General features: G+C 35.1%; 1 protein-coding gene across 2 annotated transcripts in view; it reads left to right on the plus strand.

Annotated features, from left to right (window-relative positions):
• TOP2B (DNA topoisomerase II beta) overlaps positions 1–21476 on the plus strand; it is a 70095-nt gene that overhangs the window by 11928 nt on the left and 36691 nt on the right. For both annotated transcript variants that reach the window (XM_030007658.2, XM_030007659.2), the window contains exons 2-10: positions 7636–7809; positions 8483–8573; positions 9916–9979; positions 11240–11385; positions 12146–12243; positions 13694–13906; positions 13988–14161; positions 20433–20534; positions 20617–20754. In XM_030007658.2, coding sequence (XP_029863518.1) covers positions 7636–7809; positions 8483–8573; positions 9916–9979; positions 11240–11385; positions 12146–12243; positions 13694–13906; positions 13988–14161; positions 20433–20534; positions 20617–20754 — 1200 coding nt within the window. The remainder of the gene's footprint in view (positions 1–7635; positions 7810–8482; positions 8574–9915; positions 9980–11239; positions 11386–12145; positions 12244–13693; positions 13907–13987; positions 14162–20432; positions 20535–20616; positions 20755–21476) is intronic.

Here is a 21476-nt window from a genome sequence, read left to right on the forward strand (position 1 = left end):
AAAGTTCTGATGCCAGTACCTCTAACTTTTTGATTTCTCAGCTAGTGGAGGGCTCGTGTATGAGTTGGCTGATGAAACAGTGGATCAAATGGATTTGGTCATTCTGCGACCAGTTTCATTTAGTGGTTCCAAGGATCACAGTTCGAAGAATCTGTAGGAAAACTGTCTTAAATTGTCTTAAATTTTAATATGAAAAAATTCCTTTTCCATGAGAGTCAGTTTTGGGTTTTTTTTTTTTCCTTCTTTGTCTCTGAATTTTAGCTGGAAAAACAGATTCTTAAAATACTAATTTGTTGCCAAAGCATCCATAGATGTGGTTTTTGATACTGGGTAAACAGAATCAAAATTTAGTATTGGAATAGAACTTGTCAGTGGATAGACAACTAAAAAAATTCAGACTCTTAAAAAAATTGCCAGTAAAACTCAGTTAAATTGTCATCATGCATGGGCAGATGTTAGATACTTGCTTTTAAAGAAAATAGTAAAGATCAGGATCTGAATGTACTGCTGATTGTATCCAAACCTGTGCCAAATAAAGCAGAACTGTTGCTGTAGTAACTTAATATAACTGTAAGTGAATTCGTATTTAGAACAATATACATAATTTTCTGGTCAGAAGTAATTATAGTAAGCATACATATTTGCACAAAAGTTGTATGTGGAGGAAGAAAATCCCTAAATTTTCATTTAAATTCAGTGTGCGACTATATTGTGCATTAATAATCCTAAAATAAGAATGATGATGCTTTTATTTTTTTAGCTATTTAACAAGAAGATGAAGCTATGTAATTCTAAGAATGCTTAGTTGCACTATGAAATGACAATCTAATGATATCTGCTGAAAAGTATGGGGTTTTTTTAACCTTATCCTCCTAGCTGTATGTTTCTGCTGTTTTCGTTGCACTACTACTTGTCTGATTTTCTAGCAAGCTTGTTCAGAAAAATGAGCCAGTGGACAACTGATTGTTTCTAGTTGATGAAAAATTGGGGGAAGGCTCTGTTTGCTCCTTGAACTGGCTTATTGTGAGGTGGGTTTGATTCCACTATATGGAGCAGAGAAGGAGGGAAGAAAGAAGGAATTTTTCCCTTTTGGCAGCAATTAACTGTTGTGTTTTTCTGTAATGGGGAAATCTGACCATCCTCAAGCTATTCTATAACTGAATCATCATAACAAAACTCTGTGATGTGATGCTTTCGGAGTCCAGAGAAAATCGTCCAAACCAGGAGATAAAAAATTTAGGAATTTAAAATGAATAAGCATGTTAGTCTCACTGGAGTGTGAGACTAGCTCTGGGTGAGCTTACTGGGAACTCTTTCTTATGACCAGCTTTGGGGAGGATACGATAGAGAGATTTAGTTCATGCCACTAATGGTATGCAATGGTCGATGGAAATTTGCTGTGGTAACAGGGCACTGTTACTTTTGTGCATTTTCATCTTGGCAGGAGAGCCAAACCATTTGTTAAACACAGCAGGAGAGTAGTTTATTTTGAAACTCCCTCCAGTTTTGTTTTCATGGTGGGAGGTATTCTCAGCCAGAGTTTTCTTTGGGAAAATTGCAAAATGTTTAGGTAACAATGTATTCATTGTCTATTTTTCTAAGGCAACTAGAGGCCATTATGATCCAATATATGACACCACACTACAGTCAAGTGCATGTTATCCATAGAATTACCTAGTAATTACCATATTGTACCTATAAATTTTTTGAGGTATAGCATATTTTCCTCAGAAGAGGTAGTTTTGTTTTGAACTGTAAGTGGTAGAAAATCTACCACATCCCTGGATTTCATTACTTAATTAACCTCCCTAGGTTTTACAGCTTAATTACACTCAAAATTTACTGTCTTGTCCCACTAAATGTGCTTATCCTACACTTTATTTAAGGCAATGTAGGACACATGGCACGTGCTTTTCTAAATTCTTACGTCCCTTCTACGTCTTGCGTCCCCAAAGGGCTGCATTTGCCTTTCAGGAGAACAATCATTGCATGTAGTAGTTTAGGAGGTTAAGGCAGAAAAGGCAAAGTGAAGGTAACTTCTCGTTCATATACTAATGTCTCTTCTCTGTTCAATTATGCTTGTCTGCCAATCTAGAAAATGAGCTCTTTTTTGCCACCTAAAATGGGGAAGAAAGAATGGGCAGACTAGAGGAAAAATGGATTTGGGGGTGGGTTTTTTGTTTGCTTCATTGTTTTCTGTTGTTGTTTGGAGATAGTTTACAGGGTGGAGGAGAAGGTGACAGTGACCAATACAGCATTAGGACTGTGTAAGTGGGGAGAGACATTAATGTTTTTCAGGATTTTCAACTTCTTGTGACAGTGTGAAATTCAGCTACTTAAATAGTAAAGGTTCCACTTAAAGTAAGGAGTCAAACCAAAGATGTATATTCCAGTTATGGCAACATTGAAACTGATGATGAAACCTATGTTCTTTATTGTAGCTTTACATTTTATTGTCTATTTAGATAGGAATAGCTTTTGTCTAAGGCTGCCAAACTGTCCAGATCAAATATGTATTAAGATTTGCATGTTGAAGTACAGCTGTTTGCAGCGTAAGTAACCAAACTCAGCATGGTGACTCAAAATGATTTCAAAATGCAAAGGAAGATGACATGACCCAGTTTTCATTAAAAAAAGGCAATAAGAATCTCTGACTTAATATGGATGTCATGCATGCTCTATTATATGCAGAAATTTCAATAGAGGAGACTAAGAAGAAATAAAAAATGCAAAATGTGAAGAAAGAAGATGCCAAAACCAAATGTGAGTTCTTAGGTTGAAGGCAGACAGTAAAAGTCTTGTTGCCAAACTGTCGTCTATTAAAGGCTACTTGGGTTCTGACTCTTGAGATTGCAGAAGGAAAGAATGACTATAGCTTTCACACAGTACTAGATAAATTTATAGCAAAAACAACTCCAAAAGAGAAACTCTGCAATCATGCTAGAGAAAACAGTTACCATAATAAAACATGGTTTTGGTAGCATGCACGATAGTCTTGGTGTAGTAAACTGAGCAGGAACTGCCATCAACTGAGAATCAGTATGTTTTTCCATATAGTTACCACTATGCTGTTTTGTTAAGAGTGTCTAAGATGCTAGCTACATCTGAGGTCACAGCATGAAGTGTAACTGCATGTCTATAAAGAAGGATGCACAGTGCAATAGGTTATAGCATTCCAAACTACTTAAGGATGGTCATGTTGCTGACTTACACGTATGTGGATGTGTATATTCGTCACCAGTCTGGAGGGTTAGAAAGTCTGAAAGACTATCAAGAATCTGTAAAGTCTTGAATGTCACAAGAGTGTTGAGAAAGTCAAACACTGTCTAAAAAAAATATTTAAAATTGGCAACATTAAGATTGCAAAGCAGACCCTGAATATTGGGTAACCTGTTAACAAACAAACAGACTTACTGTGAAGCCGAAGTCTTAAGCCCTTTGTGACATTTGGTTAATTCTCTTTAGGGCTTTTCTCATGAAACAACAGCTGGTGCTGTTTTGAGAAGTGTTATTGGAGCTCTAACAATATGAAGATATTTCATACAGGACAGAATACAAAAGGCATTCTTGAGACAATTCCAAAATATACAGAAGAGATTGTCAGTTTAACAACACTGCAGTTTAGTCCTTGCTCAGTTAAAAAAAAAAAAAAGGGGGGGGGGGGGGGGGGGAGTCTTCCTGCTATATTTACTTGCATTTTAAGTAGTAGAAATTCAGCAGATGAAAGTACTTTAAATTTTTTTTTTTTTTTTAAGTTACCAAGGAAAACATAATGGGAAGACTGTGGAGGATGTTCGTGTCCATAGATCTATGTCATGGATTTGGTGATGAAGATTTTCTCTTTTTTGGGATGAGTTCTAAACATACTTGAACTCTAAAAATGTCCATTCAAGACAGAGGTACAGGGATTCAGAGTTGCTCTTCTGTTTCAGAGTACAGCACAGACCAAAAGGCTTCATCTGGGAAACTGCAGTTCTGCAGACTTCTGATGCTTGCATGCCTGCATAGTAACATTAGTTTGTGTAGTCGAATACTTTGTGGCTTTTGTTTTTATGCTTGTGTTTCAATAGTGTGTTAAGTTAAATAAGTTCTGAATGTTTATAGCACAAGTATTTTCTCCATACAGAAGATATACTATACTTGGAAGATTGTACAAATAAAATCTGTCCTGCTCTATGACAATGAAACTCAAATGTTTAAGTAGAGCATACTGAAAAGGTGTTTGTGATGTCTTAGTAAAAACTATAGAATTAAAGTTCTTTAAGACTACTTTTTTCCCTTTTTTTTTTTTTGGTAATAATCACTGACCAGGGAGAAAAAATGTTATGCTGATCTGTTGTGTGTGTTTTTCCCCCTCTTAAATCATACCTTATCATATTCTAATTAGTGTGTTATAAAAGATAATAGACATAGCTGTCACAGGGAGTAGAGTAACAGAGATCCTTACTACTGCTGGGTTAAAGCAAACTCACTGTTCCCCAAGAAGTGACACTTCTTCAGGACTAGCTCTTTTAGGCAGCAAAGTTTGTCTAGGTGTGACCTCACTTCTCTGTCAACATGACAACAATCTGGCAGTAGTGTCTCAACAGAAGATACAGTTTTGATACTCTATACATTTCTTACTGATAAGTTGGAAAGTATAAGCTCCTCCAGGTTGTCAGTAAGACTGTCACTTGAAAACAGAAATGCATTTCCTAGCGTATTAAAGGCAATGGCTTGTAGGAATCCCTTCCCAATAATTCTATTCTGTAGTAATTTTTCACAATCTAGAGGTACTCATTCAGTCACAGTAAAGTCCAAGAGTCAGTGGTTTAGAAACAGTCCAAACATTGTGGTATAAGTAGAGCTATTGGAGATAGGAAAATTGTAGTCTAAATTTATTAGGCTAAGATTTGAGTTCTTATTCTGTATTTATGTGTTACTGAGTTGTGATATGTGGTTGGACCCTAGTCCTCAGATGCTGTACAAGTAGAAGGTTTCTAGAGAGCTGTCTCAGAACAATCACAAGAATACAATACTGATGTACATGACAACTGAAAAACTGGCATGTGGTAACTGCCATCATGTGCTTCACTGACTGTAAAAACCTCTTGAAGCCTAAGAATTGGGAGCAAATAGAACAGTTCTATTTGAACAAGATTCTAGTGGTCTTGACGCTTGTAATTCTGTTGCTTTCTATATGAATTGCATTTGTTCTCTTCCCTTCTTTCAACAGTTACTTCTGCTTCATTTGAGAAGTATTATTTTCTTTTCCTGCTAATCACTGGTCCCTTTAGAACAAGTAAACGTAGTAAAACAGCACTAACAGAGCTATGGAACCAGTAAGTGTGCTAAGGGTGACTCCTGTGAGGTATGATGTCAAAGATGATCATAAAGTAAAGGCAGTAAGGTCAGAAAGACAGAAAAAAATTAAATATTTATATACACATACAGTGAAACTCATGGGAAGCCTGGACATCATTCACAAAACTACTTCAATGAAATAAAATTTACCTTGCAACTATTGGCAATGCTGCTTTAGTAACAATTCTCATTCTTCTTCTTCCGTCTATCAGTTTAATGTATCTATTTGCAAAGTCCTGTTTCTTTTCTACTTGCTTGGCTGATCCATGGCTAATCTTTTTAGGGTGGTGGTGGTGGGGTTGTCGCAGTTCAAGACCAGATGACAGTGTGGAGAATAAATTAACTTGGATACCAAAACACTTTAATCACACACGCATGCAATTTTGCAACTTCTCTGTTTGGCGGGAGGTGTGATGTGCTCCAGAGAAAAATCATGAAAGTTAGTGTTGTGGTTCCAACTCTGCTGTGCGTAATCCTGGTGCAGAATTGTGGGGTGCCCTGGGTTCTTTCCCCCTCTTATTCTGGATGCTGTCAGTTACAGAACTGGGTAGTAGAGAATATTTGATTCTCATTTGGCCTGTTCACGTTTACTCATGGCCAAACAATTGGCTGTTGTCACTGGTGCACACAGTTTGCTTGTCCCAAAGGTTCTCGAAGTACGTGTTTCATAGCATTTCTGTAAATAAACTAGAAAAATGTGATTCTAAATCTGGAAGAGAAAGGTATTTTCCCTTGTTCTAAATAGAATGAAATGCTTTATTCCTGTGCCTGCCTGGTGGGGGGGCAGGGGATGTGTATATGGGTGTGTGTAGAAAAAAAAGCATCAAAGCTTAAATAGTGGAAGCTGGAAAAGACAAATTGGAATAATATGGGGAGAATTGTCCTTGTTAATTGTATGCTGTAGGTTGCTGCTTGGTCTTTTTGAATCTGCTGAAGTTGGTTGGGTGAGTTCAGTATCCTTTGCTCCCTGTTCCTATGTGCTTATCTGCTTTCTTAACACTTGCTTTCAGTGCTATCCGAGGCTGCAACAAAGGCTAGATAGAGAGAGTAGTGATGATGCTTTCTTCTGGCTGAGAAACTTACATGGTGACAGGTTAATCCAGGGTTGGAGTTTAGCCTATGTTTACTTTATACAGGGGTTTACTGGAAACAGCTAAATGGGAATAAAATATTTACCTGAGTGGCAAGTGGGTTTTGTCCTCATTATTTGTCTGTTGATGGTTTTTACTGGTCATGTAACACCTGCTTCAAAGTTAGTAAACCCTGTGTAAGAGAAGGAGGCTATTTCAGGTATTGGACAGGTGATGACAGAATTTTTTTGTGCTGTTTGCTAGCCAGGCAAATAAATCACGTGAGTTCAAGTTAAGTTTATTGGTATTTTTAAGATAATTCCGATTTACAACTAAGAATGTATACAGTAAAATGTCATACCTAGTCTCTTGGTAGATATGCTCTTACTGTCTCGGAATGGGACTTTCCTACATTTGATTGCTCTGAGATATTTTAACTTTTGTGTGGTTTTAGTTCAATGGGAAGGAGGTATTTATCAGGAAAAATTTGCTGAAAGATGCACCAAATCCCTGTATCCTCCCCCCAAAAGTGGATTCGTTTTCTGTAACACTGCTTATTCTTCCAGTTGAGGCATTTTTCATCATCTCCAGCCGTGTTAAGCTTGAATTGTGTTTAAATTCCACTATTAGCCAATGTGATTCTCTCTTTTTTTTTTTTTTAACAGTCCTTGGTTTATTTCATCATAAAGCATTCTAAACTGGGATTCTATCAGGTTTAATTACTTCAGTTAAATAGAGAATGTAAATTATAGCGATTGAGAAGCCATAGGAGAGGCATTGCAGTGTTTCTTAAGTCCCACTGACAGAATTGTCTGAACTAAAATATAAAAGAGTAGTTTTACTGTTATTATTCAGAACAGTATTCAGTGGTTTGGATTCAAATGCTTAAGCACAAAATGGGTCTTATAAATACTTAACCTGAGGAAGTAGGTGTCTCTTGTAATATATACTGTGGTTTCCTTATTTTGGTTTATCATGCTTAGTAAATCACTAAAGTTTGAATATGTTACAATTTGTTAAGAAACTATCATATAATCTTGACTTTTCTCTGTTGAGAGGATAGCTTGATCTTAATACATCTGAAAACATTTAAATTACATGACAAGTTTTGATTGTAATTAAATCTCTGTCAGGTTTTGTTTATATCTTGAGAGTGACAGCTTGAATGAATGAGGTTGATTGTTGGTGTCTGTCTTTTTTTTTTTTTTTTTTTTTTTTTTAGACATTATTTGATAATCAGATCAACGCTTCAAAAAAGGAAGACTCGGAAAGCATTAGTAAAAATGACACTTCAAAGAAGATGTCTGTTGAGAGAGTTTATCAGAAAAAGACTCAGCTTGAGCACATCCTTCTCCGTCCAGATACCTACATTGGGTCGGTTGAACCGTTAACTCAGGTAAGTGTCACTAAATTTTACAGTCTTAATAGTTTTTGCTGTTTTAATGAGGAAATGACTATTCTGATTAACAAATAGGCACATCTCTACTTTTCTGAGTATTCTGAATTATCATGCTAAAAACTGTAGTCATGTTTATGTTTGCATGAGTAGGAACGGGTCAAGAGAAGACTTTTTAAAGCAGTGCTTGGTTCGCCTGAAAAAATATGCTCAGAAAATGCTGAAGTTCAGTCAAAACATAAACACACCTATATGTGTATATATGTGTGTGTTTACAGACATGCCTATATGTATGCAAATATATATACATTTGTAAGTAGCATTTGCTCTAGGTCCAAAAATGCTTTGGTCTATTTGTTTAGGTAGAGAACAGAAAATTTAAGCTTCCTGCTGGCACTTTTTTCAGCTGTTTTTGTGAAGCTGCAAATTGCTTCAAACTTCAGTGTCTGTACTGTCGTTGTTCCTCACCAAGCAGAAAATAACGGCTTTTCATTATGGCAGTTTTTGTGGGTACGATTGTAATTTTTGCCAAACTTCTGCTTCTGCTTTTGTCTTGTATGACAGCAGCAATCAGATTGGAAGAGTAAAGTTCCTGAAGTAAACAGATCTTAAAGAATCATAGACTGGTTTACCAAAACAGTAAATATTTATATTTTGTTTTGTTTACATGTAGTTAATGTGGGTTTATGATGAAGATGTAGGAATGAATTGCAGAGAAGTTACCTTTGTTCCAGGCTTGTACAAGATCTTTGATGAAATCCTTGGTAAGTATTTTTAACAATAATATTGCTTTAGCATTATGGAGTATACACTTTTCTGAGCGCTCTCAAAGCACGTTAATTTGTATGTAAGTTTAAATCACAGACTAAACTGCAGTGCATGAAAAATTTAGTGCATTCCAGCACTATAGAACAGTTTAAAGAGGGAAGAGTTTTCAGTTGAACTTGTAAGAAAGTGTAAATATTTGTTACTGAATGTCCAATCTAGATCATTCTTTGTGATCAAATTGTTACAAGATTTTTAATCTGCAAAGTTGATTAGGGCCACAGTTTTAAGTAGCATTGGAAAGAAGATTGTTCTTCTGAAAGAAGACAACTGAAAGTTGTCTAAGTGTTAACTTAGATCATAATTTCACGAGTCATTAAAACTACCTCCTTCTGTACAGAATGATAGTGGTGGTGATGGTGATTCTAGAAATGGATCATTTCTAGACTTCAGACAGTTTAAAAATGAATAAATATCATACTGCCATTTAAAAGCATGGTGACTGAGGCACAAACAAATGATTTTTAGAAAATGAAACTGCACTTAATGATTTTAGTAAAAGCACCTTGAAATATCTGATCTTGTATGAAGACCTTTATAATCTATCAAGATATTGTGCTTTGGTGTTTTGGGGTTTTATTTTCATCTGTTTCATGGGTGACAAGACAAATGCTGAAAATGATTGTAATGTGTTTTCATGGTTAATGGCCATAGTCAAATTTCTGATTTCTGTTGTTTGTAGTTAATATACATTGGAGTGCAGTTTAATTAAATTCCGATCAAATGTTAATTTCCAGTTATCCTTTTTATCCTAAACTGCATAAACTCTTAGTTGTAAGACTCACAGGCTCTTTAGAGATAACTTTTGCTGCAGTCAAAACACTCCTTAATGGATGTGACATTTTCAGGATTGGGTTTCAGTAGCAAAACGATGTGTAAACTGATCTAGTGATGCATATAATTTTCTAGGGTTTTTAACATACATGGTGTAATATGTGTAATAAATATCTAAACAAGTACAGCAAGAGAAGAATGAAGTGCTTCGTATGTTAAGAACAGTTATGAGAACAGGCTCACAAAATACACGTCTATATTTATTTCTAAGATAGTCTAACTGCTAGAAATAGTAATTACAAGAAGGTTGAAAAATATCTTCTTGCAGATACTTGGTCATATTTATAGACTTGAGTAACAAGATACAGAATATACAAAGATATACCAGATTAAGAAACACCTAGACCATTGTAACTTGTGGTGGAATATGTATACTACCAGTTTTACAGATCAAGTAATTAATTATTGCTCCTACAAAGTGTTAATTTGTGCTGCTTTGTTTCATAGTAAATGCTGCTGACAATAAGCAGAGGGACAAGAATATGACTTGTATTAAAATATCCATTGATCCGTAAGTAAAAGCATGTTTTCATTTACTTTCCTTGCCAGTGCTATTGTAGTTCAGATTTGTACAACTGATTTTACTAAATGAAATTGGAATTTTTAAAACCAAAATAATATTTTTGGAATTATTTCCATTAGCTTCATATTTTAAGATGAAAAAGTGAATTAAAAGTGCTTAACAGTAAGTACTACCATTCTGAATTTATAATAATTTGCTTTCCTAAACCACTCATTAATGTTTGATTGAATGAAACTTAAAACCAGAAGATCATAAAATTCATGATTAGATGAAAGCTTAGCAGTACATAACTATAACCAGCCAGGTTACTAATAAATCATAAATACCAACCTTGAGGTTTTGTAACATAATTTTGTACCTATTGAACTTCTGTGTTAACTCCTTTAGCATTAGGATAAGGTTATGTTTGAATTAGTCAGCTATATCACACTGAAACTGCAGATTGCAAATATGTCATTACCACTGTTTTTTGAAATTGAATACTTAAGAGATATTTCCTAATGAAAAGTACTGTGGTTAAACAGATGTTGATTGGGTTCCTTTGTTAGTACCTTTTCAGTGACATTTAACTGAATAATAAATGTTTTAGACACCTAATCTTTAGCATAAATATTCTGAGAAGTCATTTTTCTTCAAGTTTTCAGTGCATTCTCAGTTTCTGTGGACCACATTGCTTTTATCATGGAGTGGGAGGGAAATAGTAGTGTAAATCTGCCTGACCTGTCATGATTTTGTACTCTCTAATACTCCAAAATGAAAATGCTATGTGAGAGCTACAAGTATTAATGATGCCAGATGTTGATGGATTTTGGCATTGATGCATAAAATAAGTTACAAAGTTTATCATAACTGGGAACTAACAGTTTAAAAAGATGATAACTTGGCTGTGTCTGGGTGGACTTCAATGAAACCTAAAAAGCTACATCTCTAACTTAAGTATAATTCTATCACTAAACTTCAGGATTCTGTTGCAGATCATGTTGATAGTGAAAGCTCTTCAAACAGATTTTTGGGGGTTATTTTTATGATACAAAATACTGTCATGTATGGGCAATTGTGCTTCTTCTAAGACATCTAATAAGCACAAAGAAGTGGGTTTTGTAATTAAAATTGATAGAGCTGTGAATAAACATAGTAAGAATATGGTCTTTTATTGTATTTCATGTAGTTATTTGAACAGGTAAAACGTATGCAGGAGTCTGTTTTCAAGATTACATTAATTGGCTTAATGTCTTTACTGTTTTATAGGGAATCAAACATCATCAGCATATGGAATAATGGAAAGGGTATACCAGTTGTGGAACACAAAGTAGAAAAAGTATATGTACCTGCTTTAATCTTTGGGCAGCTGCTTACATCCAGCAACTATGATGATGATGAGAAAAAAGTTACAGGCAAGACAATTTAACATGCTTTGTATTATTCAATTAAGCCACTGTTTGCTTTTCAGTATGCTTTCTCTTATTACTTTTTCTATTCTGTCTCATAACAGGTGATTACTTTGTCACCATTACTATAGCTCTTTCTTAGAGTAAAATGACTTAAAGAAAAAATCTTTTTCTTTTTTTAATACCAATGTTTACAGAGAACTTTACATCTTTAATGTCAGTACTCATTATTCAGTAACGAACAACATGTTTTTGTATTTTAATTACAATGTATGCAAGCATTTAAACATTTATGCCTTTGAAATGAGGGGAAATATAAATTTAATAAATTAGGATATGATTTACTATCCTAAATGTAAAGTAACCCTAATTTAGGTCATGAATGATAGTTACTTCTGTTCTATCCTACCCCATATATTTTGCCCATATTATGATGTGTGGTTGTAGAGTGACTTGGATCTGATCATGACCTAGTTTTCAGCTAGATCAGGGTGTTGAGGTCACTTGTTTTTCAGCAAGCAACTGGTAGATCAACATAAGGGAAGCAATGGGAGCATCCTGGCCTTAGGGGGAGGAGCAAACTGCTCATTTAGAGGCAGAAGCAGTTGCACCAGATTGGAAACTCCACCTCCGGCATCCTTTGATAGCTGTTGATATGTGGCCCAACTTTTGTCCTATACAGGAACATTTTACTTTATTGGCATACACTCTGTATATCATAAATATGGTTCTGCTGTAAAAAACTTACTCTATGTTGTTTTTTCAGGTGGGCGCAATGGCTATGGTGCAAAACTTTGTAACATATTTAGTACAAAGTTTACAGTTGAAACTGCTTGCAAGGAATACAAACACAGCTTTAAGCAGGTATAGAAATGATCTCAACTTTTTTCCTTTTCCTTGCTGTAATTATAAATCTAAGATTTAACACATTTTCCATATTTCATGAATATTCCATGAAATGAATCATTTAACATTCAAATGGATGTGTAGAGTTTGCAGGCTAGGTTAGTTCAGTCCGTAAAATTGGTACTTCTATGTATTAATTTTATTTTTTTTGTAAAGTATTCTCTTTCTTGGGAGCATTAGGGGGCTAAAAATGAAAAACAAATTTCTTCTGTTTAAAGTATATACATGTGCATGTGAAAAGGAGTATATTTAATGGAAACATTTTGTAAATGCTGTTACATAATTTGTCAAAAAATCTTTCTACTTAGCTGTGCAAACATGGAAACAACTATCTAGACAATTTTGTAAAGTGTTAAGAAAAAGATTTTTCAGTGTTTGTCATGAATTTCATTAGCCTAGCTGGACTTCAGTGCAAACCCCACCTCCTCCCCATTTGAACCCATTGCTCATTGTTATCATTGTTAGCACACAGACCAAGGATTGAATGTAATCTGATCTACCATATATAACTCTGAGATGGCCATCTTTCCAAAAGTTTGAAGAACTTTGGTAGAGTATTAAATACCAAAGTTCCTTGGCTTGGGAGTCTTTCCCAGTTGGTGGCTTCCTTCTCTTTTTTTCTGGACAAGTAATTGATTTCTGGTTATGCTGTCATGTCACTACGTAAACAATACATTTCAATGGTTTTACCTGTCTCTTTAAAATGTAATATTTTCTGCTGACTGCCAAAAAGCAAATTAATATTGGTTTGAGTGTACTTTTTGAAAATTACATGCTTTATGATTTAGATAAAGTGCTATGTTTTCCACTATTTTCAAAAATTGTGAAAATTTAATACAACTGAACTTCGATATATGCTGTGAGTAGACATTCTGCTTGGTCTTATAAGTGTGCCTGTCGTCTTAAACTGGGAACAATGCCAAGACTCCTGAGTGAAGCCTGAGCAAGTTGGTTTGTCAAGAAGCATGCTTTGGTACACTGCACAGCCACAAAGATGTTATCTCAGAGACTACTGAGTCTCTGTACAGGGACTAATAAGCCTCTCTATAGAAATGTGTAGTAGATTGAAAGCATTAAACTGATGGGCAATAGGGACTGTTTAGCTAGCTCACTTGTATCTAATTTAGTCAGTTCTGTGGCGGGCTCTATTTGCATTAGAATCATGTCCATCAATGTAACGATACCTGCATATTTACAGAAACCACAAATCTGCTGTCACCAATGCTTGTGCAAATCTTGGTAAAGCAATTAATTTTATGCATAGTGTTTTACCAGAGGAAACTTCTAAAAGAAGTCTGTGAGGCTTTTGTTGTGTAGCTGTTGAAATCCTAGCATAGCTGGAAAATGGAACAGAGGAGGAGGATAACATGTATTGTAAACTAACATCTAAAATGTTTTATTTCCAAAGACTTGGATGAACAATATGATGAAGACCTCTGAACCCAAGATTAAGCATTTTGATGGTGATGACTACACATGCATTACATTCCAGCCAGATCTATCTAAATTTAAAATGGAAAAACTTGATAAGGATATTGTGGCCCTCATGACAAGAAGAGCATATGATTTGGCTGGGTCATGCAAAGGAGTCAAAGTCATGTTGAATGGGAAGAAATTACCTGTAAGAGCCTCATTCGAAATATTTTAAGTGTACTGAGTATTTGATGTGAAGAATAGTAATTGTTATCTGTATTACTCATAGGTAAATGGATTTCGTAGTTATGTAGATCTTTACGTAAAAGACAAGCTGGATGAAACTGGAGTTGCACTCAAAGTTATTCATGAAGTTGTGAATGAACGATGGGATGTGTGCCTCACTTTAAGTGAAAAAGGGTTTCAGCAAATCAGCTTTGTAAATAGTATAGCTACCACAAAGGTGAGTAGTTATATTAAATGATAAAAAATGTAAATGATAAAATGTGTGCTAAGGTTATGCCCAGTCAGATATTTGATAAAAAAATAAATCTGGGTTACTAAAAATAAACAGGTGAGATAATCCTTTGCATGAGAAGATCTGGCAGAGCAATTGGATGCAATCAAAATACGTTCATAGCAGTATTTCTGAATATGCATTAGTTTTTAAAAGACTAGTAATCATTATCAGTGATACTGATGTCTTATGTGAGCATACATGGTATTGATTAAATATCACATGAACGGAATTTTTTTATTCCTTCCTTTTTAACACATAATAAAATAATTCTGAAGTTAAGGTAAAAAAATGTACAAACCCCTTTAAAGCTAGTAGTAGCAAGTTTTGGAGGGCAAAAATGGCTTCTGGTGTTCTTGAAAAATGGCTTTCCATTCATGGCTTTATGATGTATAAAACTGGCCTGAAATGTTGAGATTAATTTTCGTTTATTTGTGTTTCTAGGGCATCTAGGTGTTCTCTCCTCTTATCAGCAACTATAGTAGTGGTGAAACGATATCATAGCAAATCTTCAGTTATGATAAAGCAGCATTATACTCAGCATACTAATGTACAATCTTTGTGCTTCTCAAATTTCTGGGGTGGTCAGACACCAAGGCAATCACCTGAAATCATCTAGTGTAACTCTAGATGATTCTAGGCATAACTCTCATTTATGCCTGTTTGGCATGGCCGAGGTTTAGGGATCTGAGATCCACCGTGGTGAAAGAAGGTCTTAGTCATTTCTGCTCTTCACAAATTGCACCAGATGAGTGATGTAACAACAGTCAAGTAATTCTAGTCATTGGTGAGGCTGTTTTTAGGGAATCTTAACCATGAGCTTCCCAAAAGATGAGAAAGAAAAGAATTTGTTATGAGATACTTAAAAACCCCTCCTTGCTCAGATCTCTTCTAAGAGTCAAACAGAAGAAAATTCTAATGGTAGCATAAGTGGTTCATAAGCACCAGTGATTACACTGTGAGGTCCATAGTCAGGCAGGTGCCCAGAAATATCAGTGTTAATCTCCTTGGTAGAAAAGGTGTAGTCAGTGTTTTGGTGATACATAATTTTTACTACATAACTTCTCCCAGTGTAATTTTCAGTGTAGCTGAACCAGCATTCAGTGGTAAGGGGGATAGTTTATTTCATCGTAGAATATTTACTTTCCAAGTGTGCATTTTAGTTAAATGCTTATCTGATACTTGTCAAAACTAGGGATAACATACGTATCTGGCAGTTGGAAGGTTAAAACTTAGTTTTAATTCAGGCCTCTTTATGCAACATAAAGAAGAAAAATAGCATGATCTTAAAGATGTGTACAATACCTTTGTGAAGAAGCTGGCAATGTAGAGAAACTTAATAATGTGTGATATCAGGTTAAGAAAATGTATTTGAAAAAAATGAATACTTATTGACTCCTAAGTTAAATATATTGCATACACTTACTCAAAAGATTTTGAATTTGACTTTTTTGGATCAATTTTCACCCATCATGCAGTTACACATACATTGTTATATATTCTTTAAGAAAATTCATAGAAAAAGTACTGTGTATTCTTCAAAGGTAAGTGTTGTAATTTCTAGTTTTTCCCACTCTCCCAATCCATGCCTTATGTGTGTGACTGGATGTGGAATGTTCGGGGCCGGTGAACCACCTCACCAGCAATTGATGTGCAACTACCCACTGATGAGACATAATGGCTAGTAACTAACTGCGTCAACTGCCTGTCCCCTTATCTGCTAACAGGTGAGGAGCTCATTTCAGCTGTTTTTTGGTTATTTATCGCTGTTTGCTGAAAGCTTTTCATTTCTGTTTCTGGATAAATTTCACCCAGCCGTATCTTCCCTTCCACCTTTTTTAAACTTGCTTTAAATTCCAAACAAGTTTTTTTTAGGTTGACGGGCGTGTAGAAGGTCAGGCAGTATGTTGAGGCACAACTCCCTTGTTTTGTTCTTGTAAATTTGTTACCTTGGTCAGGTCCCCGTTTATTCACAATTTTGCCACAGTAGACCACCACAGAATTCGACTTCAGGCTCTGAGGCAGCATTTGAAAGAATGTTTGTAGCTATTACACTTGTGCAGGTAACCTTTAGTGAGACTTGTATATAAACTGATTAAACATTGTCTTCTCAAGTTCTGAATTTCAAATACTGGCTGTAGTAGAAATTGTAGTGGAAACTTCAGTTATTAACATAGCAATCTAATGATATTTTTAATATGGCGGCACTGCTGACTGTAATACTACTAATCATTTTAGCAGAAATGCTCAGTTAATACAGATGCAGTGTTAGATAGTAGACTTGGGTGGAGGGAGCATCCCAACCTGTTAAAATTTGCTGGAATTCAGCAAGAAATGAAGAACCATTCTAGACTTTGATGTTTTCAGGTTTATTCTAATAAAATAAATATAATAGAAAACAAATGCAAAAGAAAATAGGATTTTATTTGTATAGCTAATTAAATGAAAACTTCAAATTTATAATTAGCTTCTGAATTTGTTTGCCATATGAACCATTTATCTGTCCGAGGCTTACCTCAGAATTAATTGAGGCTGTTGTCTGTTGATGACGATATGAATAGAATGTATATGGGTGCCAGTCTAAGCTTCATTTTTAAGATTTCAGTTGTTACCATTTCATTAGGCGTCAATCATAATGGTTACCTTCTGGGAAAAGAAGGTTATGCAGTTTTAGTGCTCTTTCTGATAATACAGTAGTCATAATAATCACTGACAGCCCTCTAGATTTAGAGGGTATTTTTCTTTTTCTGTCTTGTATTACAATGTACTGACAGTTGGGGCAGTTATAGGCTGTTATGCTTCTATAGTGGGTAAATGTGCCACCTACTGGTGAGATGGTTGAAAGGTTCCCAACTTTGAGCTCTGAACATCCCTCACTCATTGCTACACACTAAGAATGGACACAGGAATGGGGAACTGTTATAATAACTAATATCTTCTAAGAACAAGAATTGCTGGTAAGTAGCTATTTTTTGATATGTCAGATGTTAGTTTTAGCAAAATATTTGAAGTGTTAAGATTGAAGAAAAAAAAATTGTTGAAGTTGTAAATACAAAAATATACTGAGATATTCCCGTAAGCATATGTTTTCAGTAATGTGATGAGTAAAAGCAATGCATTTTAAAATTGCCATTCAAATGTGGAATGTTTTTGAAACATGTAATTTGATATTTTCCTGTAGTAGCTTTTCTTTACAGTTTGGAGATGGATTTATTTTTCTTTAAAGTGGCAGGATGTCAGTGTATCACCTTCCACTTGAACTCTCCCTGTGCTGAAACTCTGTCATTCATATGTGAATACAAACTGTTGTGTTTTAATTTTGGTGGGTTTTGGCTTTTGGGTGGTTTTGTTTGTTTGGGTTTTTTTACGAAGAAATGCCATGAAAAAATACTTGTATGTATGGTGCTTCTAAAACACCCTAGTGGTTTGTGTTGCTGTTTAATAGGTGACTCTAGAGACTGACAGAAGCCACAGATGGTTTCTTTGAAGTGCAAGTACTGGTTTGGTTATGACTAATAATATTTACCATCTTAAGCCATTTTTCTACCTCCTCTCTCTTTTTATAATTTTCATGTCTACTTTCTACATGAAGTTGAGAACACAGCTACTATATCCCATCAATTCAACCACTTTACATCTTCCTCAGTCTTTTCAGAAGCATACTCTGCCTTAAAATGTAGACGCCTAACTTTTGGGTTTTGCTTCCTGGTTGTTTGCTCTTTCTTTTCCTCTGTCTTTTTGGCTGCTGTTTTTTTCTTGGTTTTGTTGTCTTCCATTTCTTATTTCTTATCTATCCTATACTTCCTCATATCCATCAAAAGCTTTTTTCTCCTTAGTGCTGTTTTTAAAACAGCTTTAAAGGAGGAGGGGTTTTTTTTGTTCGTTACCTCATGATGAATGTCTCCATAGACATGTTTTCTTTATTTTGTCTGTCCTAATGCAAATTGTTCTCAACAGGAACCATTATTTAGTCTGTATTTTAGTAAGGCACTAATTGATATTAAGCAGAGGTGATCTTCTGTTTAAAATATTGAGTATTGAGTTAGGTATGTTTTAATTGTATAGGATATGCCCGCATCACTCCATTCTTTGTTACAAGATAATAGATTTTAGTCAAAGCATTATTAACTTTCTATAATAGCCACTAGAATTTAACTTTTTATTATTGTTTGTACCTTTTTATCTATATGTTTAAAGGCAGGCATTTTAATAATAAAAAATGTAAACAGCTTTCAGATATCCAGGGCTTTAGGACCATTCATATTTTTGACATCTTTCCAAAGAAAGCATGCTATTTTACCTGTAAGGGAAGTTGTGTCACCTTGGACTTGTAAATATTTAAACATATTTACCACCATTGGTTTAGGCAATTTCAGTAGTCATTGTTCCATAGAATTAAAGACTACAGGATACATACCTTCAAATACTATTTGTTCTTCCTAATCTGGAATGTTTTATCTATGATACAAGTTTGTGCTTTTTTTAGTCTTCACTAGTGCTTCTGATTCAGATTACTTCTGCATTGTAGAGTATACCCCATAATTGTTAGGTTTCTTTTACACATGTAAATCAGTGGTCATTGTTAGGATGTAATAGATCTGTAATAGACCTTTTTTTTTTTTTTTTTCTCCAGAAAGCCTATGTGAAATGCCTTTATTTTCCAAGCAATTTAATCTCAAAATTACTTGTCTTCTAGCAGTATGTTTTGGGGTTTTTCTGTGGCTGGTTTAAAGTTTAAGTCCAAAGAGAATTGTAGCTAGAGAAGGTGATAGAAGCTTTGGGGCACCTTCTAAAGGTGTTCAAATGCTTAGTGCTTCCCTATTTAGACTGAGTTTCATCAATAGTAAAACCACTATTTAAAGATTGAAAATAATCTGTATTTTCCTCACCCTGCTGTATTGCAAAGCATAAGTTATATATGGCTTCTAAAAGGTAACTTTTCTGACTTACGTACTTAAACTTTGGAAGTAATAAGTACTTCTTCCTCAGGGTCTGTTGCACTAGGGATTGTAGTTGGGAAGTGAGTACGTTGCCTCTGCCAGAAGTTTTCTTGCAATAATGGCTTCACTTGAAATATGTAGTTGGGAAGGCCTTAAGCAAGGATAACCAGTACTCAGACTCCCCCTTTTTTTCTAGGGTAAAGGAGAGAATTGTGATAGGCACTGTGAATGTTTCACTTTCAGCTGTTATGGTGCAACGGAAGAAGAAAATCCTATCCATTCTTTCCCCCCCCTTTTTTTTTTTTTTTTTACTGTGATGATGCAAGAAAGTGCTTATAAGTCCTTTTTTCCCTCTGCATTTGTGCAGTGACTGTAAGGGAGTCCAGCTGACTACTCTTGTTTGCTACAAAACACGTGGCGACTTGATTATGTAGATACAAGTTACAGCCGTGTGGTCTCCTAAGGGGTTGATTTGCCAGCTTATGGTTAACTGCATGCTCTGTATGTATCATTTGTTGCTACATCAGGTATGAATTTGGAGCAGGTTTAGCCTCTGGTGAGTTTTAAGGAGAACTGCTCATCATTTCCTTAAGGTTATCTTGCTCTGTTCTTTTAGAGTTTTCTGGATCTTGTGCTTGGCTATTTGCAGTTTGCTCTCCATTTGCCCTCGCATAAGCCTCAGGCTAGCAAAGAATGCTAATAACATTTATTCAAAGATTTCTGTAAATACAGCTAAGAAAAGGTGAGATGACTTTCGGAAAGGAATAGGTGTGGATGCTGTGTATCTGAGGGTGAGCTCTTGAACATTTGTTTTTTTGTTTTTTTTTTTTTTTTAATGAACCAAATGGGGAAAGTTTAGTTTGAATGAATGTGTGATGTTTTTAGTCCAGGGTTATTTATGTGCCTGTTAAAAAGATACCTCTTGACAGCCATGTGGTGTTGCAGATACCATCACAGTGCTACAGAGTAATTTTCCGATCTGCCATACTCTTAAGGTTTTGTATCCTGTTACAAGCTGTAAGCACTACATTTGAAGTCCACCACTGTACAGTGAATGAAAGGTCTCCTGCTTCTTCTGTTCCATGTAACATCTGTCATTCTCACTTGTGTGAAGACTAAATGACATGAAAGAGAAACTTTAAAATGAATTTTCCTTTGTTATGCTGCAACTTAATGTGTATGGATTTCTAAATTTAAGGATTACTATATGGCTAAAAGTTATTAGGAAATTTATTGGGTTTGTTCTTTTTTTTTTTTTTTTTTTTCTCCTCATTAAGGGTGGTAGGCATGTTGATTACGTGGTGGATCAGGTTGTGGGCAAACTGATAGAAGTCGTGAAAAAGAAGAATAAAGCTGGAGTTTCAGTGAAACCATTTCAGGCAAGTAACTTTATACAAAAATATTGAAAAAGATGAATGTGGTAATTTTTGTTGAGTAAATTGGTTTCTATGTTCTCAACAGGTGAAGAATCATATATGGGTTTTTGTTAATTGCTTGATTGAAAATCCATCATTTGATTCCCAGACAAAGGAGAACATGACATTGCAGCCTAAAAGTTTTGGGTCCAAGTGCCAGCTATCTGAGAAATTTTTTAAAGCAGTAAGTAAAGCTTTTTTTTTTTTTTTGTGTGTGTGTGTGAAGCAGGAATTGACATGCTGGATTGAGTGTATGTATGTTATGTAGGAGAAGATTAATTAGTGCATTATGGTGGTCTGGTGACATGAGTATATTATGAAAATGGGATGGAGGAACTTCTGTTCATTCCCTGGCCTTCATAATGGAAGCAATGACTGTGTTTTGGCTCTTGCCCTGGTTTTAAAAGCGGGCTTCACCTGATCAGCTCATTTGTTGGAGATTCTGGTATTTATATTGGTGAAATGAATTTGACTCTTAAAACCTAAGCGTAGGCCTTGACTAATTTCTTGTGTTAAAATATTCTTCTGAAGTTCAGAATATTGTCTGCCTTATTCTTTGATATCAGTCCTATTCTCTTTCACTGAAGTGAAAAGAGAGGGAAGGAACATGTCACATTTACTTACTCTTCCAGTAATCAAAGAAATGCAAAATTGTGGCTGTAGTATTCAAAGTGATCATTATTCTCAGGCAACAAGTTTAGAAATTTTGGCTGTAGACGGGCTAAGGATTGTTACTGTAAATGAACATGTTAGAGGAAAAACCTCTACCATGTATTTCTACTAATACATTTTTATACAAGGAAGGAAAAGTGGAATTCTGTTAGCCAGAACTCGTTATACTAAGTCCTATTGAGTGCCAGTAGCATAAATGGAACTCCAGTAGTAAGGAGAATGATGCCACTGCTA

Source organism: Aquila chrysaetos, chromosome 3 (assembly GCF_900496995.4).
Source record: "Aquila chrysaetos chrysaetos chromosome 3, bAquChr1.4, whole genome shotgun sequence".
Classification (NCBI taxonomy): Eukaryota; Metazoa; Chordata; class Aves; order Accipitriformes; family Accipitridae; genus Aquila; species Aquila chrysaetos.